General features: G+C 39.2%; 1 protein-coding gene across 1 annotated transcript in view; it reads right to left on the minus strand.

Annotated features, from left to right (window-relative positions):
• thoc2 (THO complex 2) overlaps positions 1 to 14,012 on the minus strand; it is a 92,978-nt gene that overhangs the window by 63,704 nt on the left and 15,262 nt on the right. Inside the window, 8 exon segments of the mRNA XM_016254987.1 lie at positions 1,703 to 1,833; positions 2,233 to 2,271; positions 2,779 to 2,974; positions 3,722 to 3,894; positions 5,675 to 5,830; positions 7,701 to 7,793; positions 9,383 to 9,543; positions 11,163 to 11,296. Coding sequence (XP_016110473.1) covers positions 1,703 to 1,833; positions 2,233 to 2,271; positions 2,779 to 2,974; positions 3,722 to 3,894; positions 5,675 to 5,830; positions 7,701 to 7,793; positions 9,383 to 9,543; positions 11,163 to 11,296 — 1,083 coding nt within the window.

Below are 14,012 nucleotides of genomic sequence, written 5' to 3' on the forward strand. Positions count from 1 at the left end.
AGTTGTTGCCCCTAAATGACTTCCACAATATGAAGAAAATTCTAAATACTATAGAAGCTCAATGGGGACCAGAACCTGTTAGCCAGTTTTCAAAATATCTTCAGCAGAAGAAATTCCTACAGGTTTGGAACATCTTGAGGGTGAGTAAATGATCATTTTGGGTGAACTATCCCCTTTAATAGAACATGCGACTGGAAACAAGCCTTGCTACGTATGTGGCGTGTACCCAAAACCTTACCAATTAGGTCATTAGCTTATTGCAATTTAATTTATTCTATAAACCTAACACGCCAGAGAAACGAGCGCACAGCCATCTTTAGAATTTTGTGTTTGAACTTCTGTTTTTGCGGTAGCTCTGTATATTTCTACGTATAGCCAAGTATCGTGTCCCATATTTGGAAACTGTGCTCTGCATTTAACCCAGTTGAAGAGCAATAAGCTAATGAAGTGGATTTAATACTTAATTTATGCATTTAGCAGATGCTTTTATCCAAAGCGACTTACAGTGCATTCAGGCTATACATTTTTTTACCAGTATGTGTGTTCCCTGGGAATCGAACCCACGACCTTTTGCGCAGCTAACGCAATGCTCTACCACTGAGCCACAGGAACACTGTGCACTGATTTACTTAGTGTAGAGTTAACAAAAGTCATCATGAGTATTGTAATGTTTAGAGCGGCTGTCAGAAATGTCAGTAGACTGGGAACATTTTAAAACAAGGTGCTCATTCATAAATCCATAAGACCGTACATTCATGCTGTGGAAATACAAACCAGAAGACGGGACACAATGGATGCAGTGCTAAAAAGGGGCGGAGCTACATAAGATCTATTGAATTTATTTTTGCTCATATACAGAGCAGTGCAGAAAGACCTGTTGGTTAAAGGTGGGGGGGAAGCGATTTTTCAAAAACGCTTTAGAAAACTGAGTCGCAAAACAAACTTGTAGCCAATCAGCAGTAAGGGGTGTGTCTTCTCATGATGTGGAGGAGAAAGAGTTCAGTGCACAGGACGGACATTAGCGAGCCGAGCGACAGAAAAATAGAGATGGCGGATAAAAAAAACAAAAGAGGAAAATGTCTGCAGAACAAAAGAAGGCTTAAGGCAATAAGGCAAGAAGTAGGACCCGTGTAAATATCGGATCAGCTTTCCAGCGCTGGAGAGAACTCAAGGAGCGGAAGGCCTGCGATCGGACGCCGAGGTTGCTTTGTTTCTTCTCGATAGGTGAGTAACACTGTGTCTGCGCCACAACAGCTAAAGTCTGTCTAGTACACTGGACGCGATCAAAGCGACCGTTGAAAATCATTTGAAACTTGTGTCAGTACGTCATGAATAGAACGCAGCAGCAGTTTTCTGTCGGGGATTTGTCGTGTCGTGCCACATCCAGTGTAGACCACAGATATGTATATACTGTATATCTATGGTGTAGACAGCATTACTGATTGTAATGAGTTCTATAGTATTTTGTCGCACCACTCGTGTCCGGTGTAGACACAAGGTAACATTGGTTTTGCTTTGTTTCACAGAACTAATCGTTGCCTGGTTGCGTACGTATGTGTGGTGCGGAGCTATCAAAATAGGGGCGAAACCCTTTTGGGGTAGGGGCGTGTTTGTTTTGGTGATTTAAAATGTCAACATTGGCTACCAGAAATCGCTTACCCCACCTTTAAGAGATCAGTGCTGTGTTATGAGCTGACTGTACCTGTACTGGTAGGGGAAGAGTTTAAAGAAGCCCCAGATCTCTTCAGACATGCAGGCGTTGCACTCCATGAGAGAGAGAGACGGCAACAGCACCTGATCAGCAATACTGAGAAAACAGCTCAGCAGAGAGTCCTGCCAGAGAGACAGACACATCCATCACTTCATACACATCCAGACAAACACAGCTGCACTGCTGGACACCAACACACAATCAAGGGCCTGTCACAGTCATCTCAAATGTAGAAAAGGGATTTATAGCTTTAACTCAATAAATCACTCATAGGGCCCTTACAGGAACATCCAGTAATCAAATACAAATACTCTGAATAAAATTAGTAGCTGTTCAATGTTAGTGTTAAATGGTTAACAGATCATTTGTTTGGATGAATCCATTAAGGGTTTAAACTGGGTGAGAAAAATGTCAAATACACTTTACAGTCAGTGCCGAATTTAGCAAACAAAAAAAAGCCAGAAACTTGTGCTGTTCTTCATTCAACTCTACACTCCCACACAGGCTTCACCGCGACTCACCATTTTGTCCTTTGTGTCTTGCCTGCTTTCACTTTGGTACTGAGAGAGAGGGAGAGACACACACACACTGATCAATAGAGGCTAACCGGTCATAGAGTGAGACTACAGAACTCACACAGGTTACATTAAAACAATCCGAAGATCAATGCAGCCCTGATATAGACCTCATCAACCTCTGGGACACACCATTACATTCTCTGCCCACCAAAAAACACACAACGACAATACTGTAATAGAACTGGAGAAAGTCCATCAATCTGGCTATCAAAGCAGAATCTACTGGAGTTATTAGAAGTGATGAATCATTTAAGTACATTCTAACAACGCATACAACCACCATATAGCCAATGCAAAGCTGAGATATCAGGATTGCTAAGTTGTTGTAATGATTGTATAAATTATTTGTGCTTTAGCTATATGGTGTATACACGTGATAATGATATCATCACTATCTCTCTCTCTCTCTCTATATATATATATATATATATATATAAATATAAATATAAATATAAATATAAATATAAATAAATGTGTGTCAGTCTTCACCTCTTTCATGAAACTCTTGCCCAGTCGCACGATCTTGGCAAACAGGATGGGGTCGTGGGACAGGTGAGGGCCCAAGTAGCACAGCATGGTGAAGACGTCCCTGGAGAGATCATCAAAGCTTTCGGCCGGCCGCGGTGCCTGTTTGTTCCACAGAGGCATCATCAATCTGCCTTTGGCACCTTTGGGGACTGCAGCCCTAAAAATACAGGATGTTCAGAGAGTTCGACACGCAGCTCTGCTGTCTGAATTTCACTTTCTGTCCCAGCGCTGGATCTAGAGTACAGCTCAAAGCATGTCTCAGGCATGCTGTGTCCTCCTGATAGCCTTAGGTGGGTGGGTGAGAGCGCGAGAGCGCGAGAGAGAGAGAGAGAGAGAGAGAATACGTGTATGTCCCTCACTGATGTCTTCAACAGAACATTTGAACCTGTAAAAACTAATTTAATGATTTTACACTATTGGGGAACAAGAACCAAAAAGTTAGAAAATCTCAAATCTTTCTCCTACTGTTTCCAAGCAACTGACACTAGAGATAGAGGGTTGGAAATATGAAGACATTAATTCTGATATGGAGCTTTCAAGCACCCACACTGTAAATCACACTTTCAAAAAACAAAAGCAACAATTTAGGGTGTTTTAGCTAAACATTAACCAATTATATTTGTTACTTTTAATAATACCATTATTAATTGCAACAAAACAGCTGTGAATATTAAAAATTGATTACTTGTCAAGTAATTAACATGAAAATATTGTCGGATTCATATCTCACAATCCTCAAGTACATATACTTTTTTTTATAGATAAAAAAAATAATCTGTGATTCAGTGAGGGAGTCGGGTGTGCATTGCTCTGAACGATTCACTGACTAATTAAAGTGGTTGACTGTGAATGTACAATAAGCCAACAGCAAACGCTGGACAGAACGCACGTCTGAATGCCATACCTGCGGTAAAGCGGTTCCATGATCAGGTGCAGCAGCTGGCACAGTGCGATGGCGATGGCCTTGTGGGAGGTGGCATAGAAAGCTGGCATCTGATCCATGATGCTCCGAGCGTGCTGCCAGTCACCGATCCTCAGCAGCGCCTCCAGCAGCCCCAGCTTCTGGTTATCAGGAGGCTGACGTGAGAGGAGAGACAGATTAGAGGAGCAGAGGACACACCTCCACATACGGCATCATTACATGCTCCTCTGTTCATTATCTCTTCTGCTGAGGAGTCTGAGGGGATTCTTATCTTCAGGGACAGATGACACACGCACACCATCTGTGTTGGTTCATACAGCTTACAAGTCACACTAATGCAAAGCCCCAAAAACGGCTCTAAAACAAGGATTTTCACATAATCAGTCAAAAGTGGAAAACAATGTAAACTAGGCTGCAACTAAAAACTATTTTGATTAATTTGAGTTGTATTATTCATCTGATATTCCACATCATGCCCAGTGCTTTCATTCAACCTCGATGCACAGTAAATACACTCTGCCAAAGCATGAGACCACATGAAACTACACGCACAACGAACTCTGTGGATTTAATGTACACCTGCTTTGAAAGTCTTGTGTTCCACTTGTCTACTTTCTTTTAAGCTCTGCAAAAGTGGCATTATACATGCAAATTCTTCTGATTTCACTATTTAACATGCTTGAAATGGCAAATAGTTACATTAAATAAGAGACAAGACGACGATCCTCTAATTTCAAAGGGAATTAATATATACGCAGCGGACGATGTTAAAGCCATATACGAGATACATACATGAGGAAAAATGCATTGTTGGTTGGCGCCACCTAGCGTGCAGGTGAGAATTAAAAGGCGAACAATCGTTCCGTGCTCCTCTGTGATTCGCCTCGCTTTTTCGCCGCGCTCAGTGTGAAACGGCCTTTGCAGTATTGCTGTTTGAGGTTTTATTAATGAAATAATTGACAATTGACAAGACATCTACACTGAAAGATTTCATGTACAGATGCACAAAACCAAAAAGCAGTCATTGCTTAACCGACTGCTATCATTTGTGTGTATTTTTAATCAACTTGGTCCTGAAGTGTGGTACTTCTGATATCCTAGACCAAACAGATTCAAAAATCCTTCAGTGTGACAACTAGAATATGAATGTGAGGTTGGATGACATCCGACTGTACAATGAAAGATGAAGAGTTTTGAAGCCTTATGTTCAATAAGGATGCATTTATATGCATAAAGTAGATATACTTCTAAATAATGAACCGAAGAGAGATTGGTTTTAATTAGCAGAAGTAGAGATAATTAATGTCTACTGCTGTTATTGCTCATAATTTTAAAGCCCTGTGTGCTTTCTGCATGCATATTCTGTCACTATGCAGGGATAATTTAATTTAAACCATTAACTTAGTAAACCGCACGACTAAACTGCAGCTTATCTCTGCATCTGGAAGTGAACTTAGTGAATCCGAGGCTGTCAGACACAGAGTCCCTGAGTGCATGCTGAGTGTCAGTACATGCGCTGCTGTATAATCAAGCATCTGATCAGCCCAGCAAAAGCCATTTATGTAACTCTGACATTTACATGCATTTAGACCATTACATCATAAAACTCTTCTGTGCTCTTCTGCCAGTGTTATCGTAAACTAAGAAACTAATTCAACTAAGAAAATTTATTCAAAGAAAGCTGAAATAAAACGGACGAAAAACCTAAATGAAAATTAGAAATGAAATAAAATAAGCTAAGCCTGTCAGGCAAGCAAAGCCAAAAAGTGATACTTGCATTTTTGTTCAAGCTTCTTCAGCATGGGTTTGGAATGGCATGATTATTTGTGGGTGAACTATTCCTTGAACAGCGTCACTGAACAGTCATTCTTCACATTTCTGTCTGGTGCCACTTGTGGTGCACAATGACAAGCTGCTTTACTGAAAATAAGTTACCTTCTCATTCTTCTCCTCTTCCTTCTCCTTTTCTTTCTCCTTGTCCTCCGTCTTTTCAGAGGGGACGAGCACCATGGTGAGTTTGCGGGCGATCTGCTTGGCCTCCAGGATCGCTCTCTTGTGCTCTTCCACGATGCTGGAATCCAGCGGGAGGAGCTGCGTGAAGACACACGATTTACTCAATCTGTCCTGTCTTCCTATTCCCATTCCTAATATTAATCCCAATCATTCCTAATTATATCCATGTCTTTCTTTTAAAACAACAACAATAATAAAACTTTTTTTATTGATGCACAGAAGTTGCTAAGTGCATTTATTCAGCGACCTCAATTGCAAACAATATAATCGAGACCAATGTTTGGCAGATTTATGCAGCAAACCGTGCAAACACACACTGGCTGTATGAGCAAAATATCTCAATGAAGAGCTCCAAACTTCAGCGCAGGTTGCAAAAATAAAGTAAAACAAGGCAAAAAAAAATGAATCAAATAAAAATAAATAAATAAAAGTCTCCTTTCAAGAGAAAAGCTCTGATGGGGGATTTAAACTCTTGACATCTGGCAACTGCAAACTATATTTTTACTCGTCTTTTTGTTGAAGAAAATAGAAAGAAATTTTAGATTTAGATTTTTACGTCAACCATATTGCATGTTGATACATCCACAACTAGTGTTTAACAACGTCAGTGTCGTCTTGTCTTTATGATATTTTTTGTTTGTTTTCATTATCGAAATAAACACTACATTAAGTTTTACCATTTCCACTGGCATCAATGTGTCATTTTGACCAAAAACCAGTCACTGTTCGATATAAATCAGCGCCTGAGAGCACCAAGAACAAGCTCATTTTGTCCAGGACTTATTACACTTGTCATGTGTAGCTTACTGAGGATTCTCCCAAGCATGCAACATTTAACCCTAGTATTAAAACGCATATTGTGCATTTCTGTTGCAGATTTTGTGACTGCATTTTCGGCACTAAACGGCATTAACCCAAGCATGACATTAAGCTGGCATTATGCTCTGAGCTGCTCGATTATAAGCATGATGCTCCAGATGCATGTAGGTCCCACTTCAGCTGCAAATATTCAACCTCGTCCACAATAACACATTTAATACCCTGTGTAAATGAAGTCAAAGAGCACCTGTAATTCTAATAAGCAGAATTACATTTTAACAACTTAAAAGGATGGTATTTACTGCTTGTTCTGATCTGTTCATTATCTGATACAACTGAATCACCAGAAAAGGAAGATGCTGCTATATTGTACAGTATGAACAAGTTCTTTCTCCCAGAAAAAAAAAAGATAATAGTAATGAATTATTATTAAAAGATAATACTACTACTAGTTCTACTACTATACTAATAATACACAACACACTAAGATCTGATGAGCTGCTGGGTTCATGAATATTAATCATGTTGTCAGCATTCCCTCGAACTGATTTGCTGTTTTGGTAATAGATGAGCGCCAGCCAATGAGATTACCGTTTGTGCATTAGCTCCACTACCAGAGAAATCGGCATATCTTCTGCTTGTTCTTAAAAGCTGAAGAATTCCAAATGAACTCCGTTATTTTGACAGAAAAATATAACACAATACTGTTTACATGTAGCGCGTCGATTCAGTGTGGTGTGTGAGACTCTCTCCCTCTTTGCATGTGTGAGAAACAGCGCTATCAGCAAAGCGACGGCGAGTCGTGCACCTTCACACTAGAGTTTACGGTGCGTCAAATACAGGTGCGCTGCACATCCATTCAGATGAACTGAAATAGTACAGATCGTTTGATGGAGAGCGAAACTCTGAAGCGCTCAGGTGTTCAACGAATGAAAATATAACTGTACTAAACTTATAATAGCCTCTAACTCACACACCAGCGAGTAAAATCTAAGAATTTATTAGCCAATGGCTAACGGTAGACATAATTTAGTCGCACAGAGTAAAGATTTAGTCGCATATGTAAGTGATTTACTCGCAATGTAGAGGGTTGTGACACTATTTCAACCGCCATGACTCTTCCACTTACATGAACGTAGAGGTCTTCAAGAGCGATGAGATTGTGTTGAAGAAGAGCTGCAGCGATGTGGTACAGAGATGATGGCGTTTCTCCGTTAGGCTCCTGTGAAAACACACACACAAAACAAAAAACACCAGATGAACATGAATACAGACACAGAGAAAGGCGAACAAACCCAGCTGCACAATATAATGTTCACAACGTTTCCCATTCCTATTAAGTATCTGGATCACAGTGGATTCCTACGACTTTCGTTCATTTGAAAAAGGAAAAAAAAAATAAAAAATTGACGACAGAAAATTACACTTGACACAGCAGTCATCTCGTATGAGTCAGTGAATATTACTGCACAATAACATGAACTAAAAGGCAGAGTTATCAGAAAAGTTGCCATGCCAAATGATATACTCTGCACTGCAATGACAAACGTTTGACTGGAAATAGTTCTGAAAACCAAGCAACATGCCTAACTTGAGCAATTTTGGATTCAATATTTATACATGATGACCAGGATCAGAAATTAACTATCCGTTTACTCCAGCCCAAAAGCATAAGATAATTTAGGGTTTATCTAATCTCAGTAATAAATGCAAAGGATGGGAGGGAACCCTTATTCGTTGTTTTTGGAATTGTATGAAGATCCAACAATTCTGGATGGGTGTCCTAAAGGAACTCGAGAATATATTCTGCTGTCCATTACAACTAGGACCAAAAGCATGTTTACTAGGCATAAGTCAGGAATTTCCCTTCAAATTCCAAGGGATTCACCTTCTCCAAATTCTATTATACTGTGCTCGCAAATGCATACTTGTATGTTGGATAACAGATCAAACCCCGTCAATTACTCAGTGGATACACAGCTAAAAGTCTTATTCCCTACAAAGCCTTTTCTACCACATTAAAGGACAAACCTTTCCGATTTCTATAAGATATGGGACCCTTTTCTCACCCATCTTGGTGTGGAAGAAACTACTAATCTAATCCTTCACTGCCAGATGCGCTCGTGGAGACTTGTGGAACTGGGTGCGAGTATAACCGAGCATTACGAGACAGGCTGCATGAGTGCGGCAAGCATGAACGGCTCGTCCGTGACACGGGATTGTTTCTCTCCCGCATTGTTTTTTTTTTTTTTTTTTAATGGTGGGTGTTTACGCTGTTGGCTAGAGCAGTGCTGATTGAGGAGCATGGAGGTGCGCTCACTCTATTGGTTAGTAAGACTGCAACTCAAGGTTGGCAGTCATGCATATGCTCTGAAACAGAGTAATATCAAGTCCACATCACAGGCTTTGCGATTAGGAAATCGCAACGTCTCAAATCGCGATTTCGATTTAATTAATCGCACAGCCCTAGTTTATTGCTTTTTGCGCATTAGAAAATCAAGACTTCACATTGGTTACTTTAGTGAAAATATGAAAGCGGGAAAACAAAACAACAGAAACATGTGTGATTGGTTATAATGCTCAATACTGCAAAATCATTTCACTTTATTAGCTTTAATAGATTTAGTTGAATTGTGCAGAGGCGTTTTGCTCATTTTGTTGGTCCCCGTTACACACATAACACACACACAGGTTTGAAGACAAAGCCTTCTGTCACATGTCTGTGCATTTAACTGTAATGAAGCAAAGATATTTACCCGGTGTGGGTTTATGTAAAGGAAACCACGAACACAGCTGTATGATGGACTGTACCTGGTGGAACTTGAACTTGAAGCCCAGCATGTGGCAGAGGGTCTGGTGCTCGCACATGTAGGACTTGATAAGAGGGATGAAGAACTCATCCTGATCAGAGCGACACTCGTACACCTCTAAGATGATGTCCAGCACACGGTTTGGGTCCAGATTGAAACATCCTGAGGACAGAAGACGGAATGACAGTCAGCACACAAGACGGCTGTAATCATGACAGTTGGTTTGAGCTCACTCAAGTGATCATAAACTTTTGTTTTGGGCCACTGTGCCAGTCATTATCAGGGCTCAACAGAGACGGTCTAGTGACCCGGGGAAAGTGTGAGAGTTTCATCATTTGCCCTGCTGCTCCACTGCTGTGCTGCTGACACTGTGTGTATTGTATATATTTTTCATTGTTTTTATTAAGAATGGCTTGATACAACTTTTTATGTCCGATACAGATACTGCAACCATGAGCAACCAATCCAATACTCACTGTTATTTATATCAGTTTAGAATTACTATACTTCATTAACTTACTAACTACACACTGCTTTATTATAATAAAAAAAAAAAAAACAGAAAAACAAGTACGTACATAAAATATATATACATGTGACCCTGGACCACAAAACCAGTCATTAGGGTCCATTTTTCTAAATGGAGATTTATACATAATCTGAAAGCTGAATAAATAAGCTTTCCATTGATGTATGGTTTGTTAGGATAGGACAATATTTGGCCGAGATAAAACTATTTGAAAATCTGAGGGTGCAAAAAAAATCAATATTGAGAAAATCATCTTTAAAGTTGTCCAAATGAAGTTCTTAGCGATGCATATCACTAATCAAAAATTAAGTTTTAATATATTTACGGTAGGAAATTTACAAAATATCTTCATGGAACACTATCTTTACTTAATATCCTAATGATTTTTGGCATAAAAGAAAAATCAATAATTTTGACCCATACAATGTATTTTTGGCTATTGCTACAAATATACCCCAGCGACTTAAGATTGCTTTTGTGCTCCAGGGTCACATATAAAAAATGAATTTGCTAAAAAAGTATTCAAAAATATGCTGTAATAGTTAACACCACATCAATATATTCTTTGGAATGTATGGCACATATTTTTGATAGGACAACAGACACGACAGACATGGAAGAACAAATATATAGGCTAAACATTGCACACAAAAAAACGTATAAAAGACTCCAATGCAGAGCAACACAAAAGCATTTATGCACATTTAAGGCAAAAAGAAAAAAGAAAATGAGGGAGAGGGGAAAGACGGGAAATAAGAAACTTGACTATGTTTTTTAGCATTTCAGTTAAAGGCATAGTTCCACTAAAAATGAAAATTCACTCATCATTCACTCACCCTCAACTTGTTGCAAAGCTTTAGGAGTTTACAGTTGCTGGTCCCCATTGACTTCCACAGTACGGAAGAAAAATGCTATGGAAGTCAATGGCTACCAGCAACTGTTTGGTTTCCAACATTCTTCAAAATATGTGTTCGGCAGAAAGAACTTCATACAGGTTTGAACAACATGAGGGTGAGTAAATGATGACAGAACTTTCATTTTTGGGTGTACTGCCCCTTTAAGTTTGAATATTTACATATGTTTAAATAACTATACATTTTTATTATTAATAATATATTAAATTAATTCATTTGAAATCATCCTGGAGTCTCCTTAAAGGTTTGCTGAGGCCCTCTGGTTAAGAGGCACCATAATCATCATATCACATCTGGAACAGTGCAGCAGTGTTTAAAGATGAAGTTTAATGAAGTACCTATTAATGACTTGATGTTCTCAAGGACGACGTGGCTGGTGAGATTCCTGGACAGATCCTGCCCAAGCTCTGTGATCAGCTTAGCGTAACCTTCATTCTCCTCGCGCAACAAATTGAACTTCTGCTGTTTGTAACTACGGAGTGAAAGACGGAAGGTTACACCAGAAAATAACTTCATGCAGTCATCTAAAAATAATGAAGTACATCAGAGCTGAGGTCTGCTGGTCACAGGCAGGAGTATGAGACTAATGCCACCCTCAGACATATGGCAGGCATTTTAGAAGACGACATCAAACCAATGAATCCATTAGAACATGCTTATGTTAATGAAAGGACTGCTGGATGGCACGTAAAGAGCTGTGCTATGAGAGGAGAGAGAGAACATGGGCTTTCAGGGCAGAGTGCTCTGCAATCTTGATAAAACTCATTAAGACCTACACAAAGGCATGAAATTAATCATCATCAAGAGAGTTCAGCACTGTGCCTTTCATTTACAGCTAAATGAGGCTGTGGACATTTTATAGATTCACAACAACACGCTGAATGCGCAGAAAGCAGTGACACGTGTCTAAAAGTGGACACGGCGCATGAACTCAAGGTGTGTTTTATACCCAATGACTATAACCCACCGTCATCTGAACTCACCACACCAAGCAGTTCAACAGAGGTCAAACTTGTATGATCACATACAAAAGAAGTGACAATTTAATTTGATTTAATGCAAGCCATTAAAAATAACCATGCCGTTTTCGGAGACTGCAGCATCTATAGATATTAGTGTTGTCAAATACTGATTTTTACATATTAGAGGCTGGCCAAAGCCAGCAAATGTCAATCACGTCATTCATTACAACCCTTCAGTGCTGCGATCCCGTCCGCGCCGCCTGTTCCTCTAACGAAGACCCACTTCGGTGCTGGTGCGGGATGTCCAGGCGCTTTCTGAAACTCTATCGGCTTGCTTTTCGTTATCTCTGCGTGCCTGCGACTTCAGTTCCTGCCGAGTGCGTAAACCTTCCTATCGTTTTTGACTTGTTTTAATGTGTTGGCTAACGTCATATGAAGATGAAGAATTCTGTCAGGCTATTGATTGATTTTCCATTGTTCTGCATTTCCCCAGCTGATTTGAATAAATAAGCTATGCGTTGGCTTACGTTGAGTGTATGCTCTTCTTTTTTTTCTAACGACCGCCTAAAATTAAATAACGCGAGGCAAGTGTGCGCCAAGCGGATTTCATTGAGGGATTTGACAGTGTGATCCATATTATGTAGTATTTCAAATATAGGCTATTATAAATGCTACACGCACACACAGAGGTTTTTTTTCTTACCATCTTTTGGGGGTTTCTTGCTTTTAGACTAGTCGACTAGTCGGATACAAAACTTTTATTTAAACGACAGTCAAATTAGTCGTCACGCACATCCCTAATATACAGTCCACTTCACTGCGTGCTTCAGAATGACTCACATTTACATCATTTCCAACATTTTTTTGGACAGATGATTACATTTCAGTAATAATAAGAGCAACAAGATTATCATCTTCTCTGAGGAATCTCAGAGGGTTTCAGTCGATAAGAAAATACTTTGTTCAGAAGTTAAATTAAATACAACGATCAAATTAACCTTAACATAGCATTTTTGAAAAAAAAAAAAAAAAGCCACTATCGAATGTTGATATTTTTCAAGTTATTGTATCGAAGTTAGAAATTCCAGTATCCTGATAACACTAACAGATATTACTGTTACTAGTTACTAAGAGTAAAATATTACTCTTCAGTAAATGTCACTAAAAAGACAAGACAGGCTATAGACTGCAACAGTTCCTGCACATTTTTTCAGCAGACCTGGTTCCTTCATTAATTTTACCCAAATGTGTGTCTATATATATATATATATACACATATATATATAATACAAAAAAAAGTCTTTAAGTTATAGGTTCTAAGTTATGACCCAAACCACACAGTACAAGGTGAATCACAACATTATAAACTTGCATTTGAATCAAGAAAGGATTTTAAACACGTAATTAAATATCATACATTAACAAAGTTTTATTCTAAATTAAGGACTCTTCTATATATATAAAATATATATATATATATATATATAAACAGGTGCATCTCAATAAATTACACATGCCCTTTGGAAGCAAAGCACTTGCATCTGATGTTCACAGAAAGACGACATGGTGGAAGAAGAGCAGCAGCCGGTGCTTCACAATTGTACCAAACGTCATGAAAGCAGATATTTGAGCACATTTCGGTTTTTACGAAAAGAACATGCATGAATGAGAAAAGGTGCGGGATGTGATTGATATGAAAAAGAGTTAAATGCAAAGTCAATGTGACACCGGCACTGACAAGTAAAGATTCACACCACAAATATTTAAGAAGCTTGAAAGCGTAGGGAGACTGACTTTATTATGTCATTTGCTGCAGGGGTCTTCATGGGTCCACTTGGATCCGAAAACCTGAGGTCCAAAACTTCGACAAGTGCCTCGGCCACGGGACGGGTTCGGTACTAGCGGCCTCGGGTAATTTAAAATAAGTGTTTTTTCCAATTGGACCCAATAAGAGCCGAATTCCTTTAAAACTATCCCAGATGTGTACTTGCACATTTGTGTGAAGTGAGGAATGCACATAGAAAAGGAGCATACGTTTGTAACCTCGCACACAGAAATCATCTTATAGATCCGAGATCCATCAGGAAAATCCACTTGCTTCATTATGCTGCGTGTTCATGCAGGGCTTTTCTTTTTTGTGTGCAGAAGCCTTTCGCCGGAGATTAGGTTGCAGAAAACAATCATTAGACTATCGATTTAAGTTATCATCAAACTATCACATTTATT

This window comes from Sinocyclocheilus grahami, unplaced genomic scaffold, assembly GCF_001515645.1.
Source record: "Sinocyclocheilus grahami isolate Dianchi unplaced genomic scaffold, SAMN03320097.WGS_v1.1 scaffold1300.1, whole genome shotgun sequence".
Lineage (NCBI taxonomy): Eukaryota > Metazoa > Chordata > Actinopteri > Cypriniformes > Cyprinidae > Sinocyclocheilus > Sinocyclocheilus grahami.